The 2,758-nt window shown below is 33.0% G+C and overlaps 1 protein-coding gene across 1 annotated transcript; it reads right to left on the minus strand.

Moving 5' to 3' along the window:
* Window positions 1–428: 428 nt before the first annotated feature.
* On the minus strand, window positions 429–1,652 carry LOC102599798 (uncharacterized). The gene is made up of 3 exons (XM_006346512.2): window positions 1,253–1,652; window positions 937–1,138; window positions 429–579 (listed from the first exon to the last, which is right to left on the minus strand). Exons 1-3 carry the CDS (start codon window positions 1,650–1,652, stop codon window positions 429–431), a joined length of 753 nt encoding a protein of 250 aa, XP_006346574.2.
* Between the last annotated feature and the right edge of the window lie 1,106 nt (window positions 1,653–2,758).

The raw sequence follows: 2,758 nt of genomic DNA on the forward strand, positions 1-2,758 counted from the left end.
AAGAAGAGATAAGGTTCATTGTAAAGATGTTTAAGCTCACCTATCTTATGTTTGACATTGAGTAAGCAAGAATACAAGAGAAGGCTATTGAGACTTCCCTTAAGAAGAACAAAAATACCTTCAACCCTATTGGAAATGCAGATGGTGGTAAGATCACTAGTATGACGGCAACTAGGCCTACTATTTACAGGTTGAGGCCTGAGGTTTATGAATACATGAAGAACAATCAATTGTGTTTTAGATGTGGTGATAAGTATGGATCTGGCCATCAATGCAAGAGGAAACAACTAAACTGTCTAATAGGAGAACTTGAACCTAATCAGGTAGTAGAAGAAGCTAATGCAGAGATTTAGGATATCGCTCACAATATAGTAATTGAAGGTGAGATAGGACAAGAGATGCAAGAAGTTGGGTGTCTAAGTGCATTCTCAGGAAACCATATGGGGGTAAACACTATTTTGGACAAAGGAACTGTGAAGAATAGGTATCTGGCCATACTCATAGACTTTGGAATCACATACAACTTCATTAATAAGAATACTGTTAAAGAGACTGATTACAAAGTAAGCTATTGTCCTCCTGTAAGAGTGACAAAGTCAGATAGAAACTTTGTCATGTACACTTCACATTTCCAAGGGTTTTCTTGGATGATGTAGGACAAACCCCACTTTATTCCTTTGGAAGGATGTGACATAGTACTTTGTAATGATTGCATTACCAACTCACAATAATTAATAAGAGAAGTATAAGCAAATATGGATTGTATTAAAAATCTAAACTTTTTAAACTCTCCTTTAAAAAAACATTTTGAATAATATATTTGAAATCTCAATTTCTTTTGAGACATAATTGAGTTTTAGAAATCCATAAAAACTCATTTTGGTCTATAATAAAGATAACAAAAGTTTGATGCTTCAATTAGTACACAATAAATACAGAGACATTCCTACTGTATCAAGCTCCCAGAAACCTCGCAAGCTACCACCTCTCTCTTTTGTCAGGCGAAAAGAAGGAATTTGATGAGAGAACCTCATATCCTCCGATACACATATTTTCACTACTTTGTCAGCCTCTTCTTCTTCCACTCGAGCCATGTAGACAGACTTGAAGCCTTTTACCAACGCTAAGAACTTCACATCTACATAATTATCGGAAACATCAACTATTTCAACAATCTCGTATTAGAAATCTTCTAGATTATTACCTTTCATCAGCTTAGCACTCCAGGTTTTGTATACTGCCTAAACTTCACCTATTCTAGGGAAGATCTTGTATACATCCTTCTTCAAAGGTTCTACAGCTACTACATATGAAAAGTTGTTGGTTACAGTATATTTGTTCAGCTTACTATTTTGAAACTTAAATTGCCGATAACCAATTGGCATTGTTTTATCATGCCATCGTATTGTACTTTTAGGGAGTGGACATGCATAAAACCATGCCACATGCAACACAAACTTAGGAAGAAGATATATCTTCTTTATCTGCCCATAGTATCGAGGCAAGGCATCTTCATCGATGTATATCGCCCAACATTGACCAATTTGAAACTTCTCCATTGATCTCTCTTCAGCAAATTTGTAAAACTCGGGTTCAGGAACCTGATTAGGTACTGATGCAAACCAGTTTTTAGCAGAATTCACAGAGTCCATCAAATTAGTAGTCTCTCTTTGGTATATATATATGAAGCAGAAACGCCTAATTGGTATGTAGGTAAGGAGGCAGGGTCTAGTTCAAAAGGATCCTTCAAGAACATCATCCTTCTCCATCATCTCTTCAGCAATGCATCTAGCCTTGGTGGCTTCTTCTTTGTTGCAGTCCATCACTATCCTAGAATGAAAAAAGATCAATCATTCATCATAAAGATAAAAAATTTATACAAACATCAAACCTCAAACCATAAGATTAAAGAACCCCACAAACAAAAAAGAAATATAAACGATCACTCTTTGATTGATAAAAAGGAAAAAGAACTTGACTTTGATTTCTATACAAAAAAAAATACAGAGATTTGACGAAGAAACTTACAATGAAGCTGATAACTTGGGTTGTTTGAGAATGCAAATGAAAGAAGATTGGAAGCAAAGGGAGAATGAAGAAATTTGTATATATAGGAAAATTGTCAAGATTATGGTAATACATTATGTCTTGATGAGTAGGATCCAGGAGGATTGGTAATTTCTCTTAATTGTGTACAACATTTTACTTGATTTAATTTGATGAGTAGGAGTCACGAGGATAAATTTTAAGCTTTATTTGATTTAATTTGGTGAATAGGAGTCAAAAGGAAAAATTTCAATTTTTAGTTCTTGTGATATTTTCTTAAGCATTTAGTTTGATGAGTAGGTGCTAAGAAAGTAAAATTGAAATATTATTTCAATTATTTTGATAAGTAGGAGCCAAGAAGGTAAATTTTGACTTTTAGTTCTTTAATTTTCTTAAGCATTTAATTTGATGAGTAGGACTATAGGAGAGTAAATTTGGGATTTTATTTAATTTAATTTGATGAGAAGGAGTCAAGAAGGTAAATTTTGAATTTTAATTTCAGTGATATTTTCCCAAATATTTAATTTGATGAGTAGGAGCCAGGACCTCGGAGGGTAAATTTTGAATTTTATTTTATTTAATTTGATGAGTAGAAACAAAAATGGTAAATCAATAATCTTTTAAAAAATGGATCATTTCTTACGTCAAATACTGTAATTTTTTAATATTTTCTTTTGAATGAACCTTATTTCCTAACCAATTAATTTATTCA

This window comes from Solanum tuberosum, unplaced genomic scaffold (genome assembly GCF_000226075.1).
Source record: "Solanum tuberosum cultivar DM 1-3 516 R44 unplaced genomic scaffold, SolTub_3.0 scf00079, whole genome shotgun sequence".
NCBI classification, from domain to species: domain Eukaryota; kingdom Viridiplantae; phylum Streptophyta; class Magnoliopsida; order Solanales; family Solanaceae; genus Solanum; species Solanum tuberosum.

What these genes read in the sequence shown, in the direction of transcription:
- LOC102599798 (XM_006346512.2), bottom strand. Translation starts at nt 1,652, where the DNA reads ATGGACTCTGTGAATTCTGCTAAAAACTGGTTTGCATCAGTACCTAAT. An exon ending in CAAGATCTTCCCTAGAATAG is followed by an intron (nt 1,139 to 1,252) that starts GTGAAGTTTAGG and finishes ATAATTATGTAG; the next exon opens with ATGTGAAGTTCTTAGCGTTG. An exon ending in GATACAGTAGGAATGTCTCT is followed by an intron (nt 580 to 936) that starts GTATTTATTGTG and finishes TCACTCTTACAG; the next exon opens with GAGGACAATAGCTTACTTTG.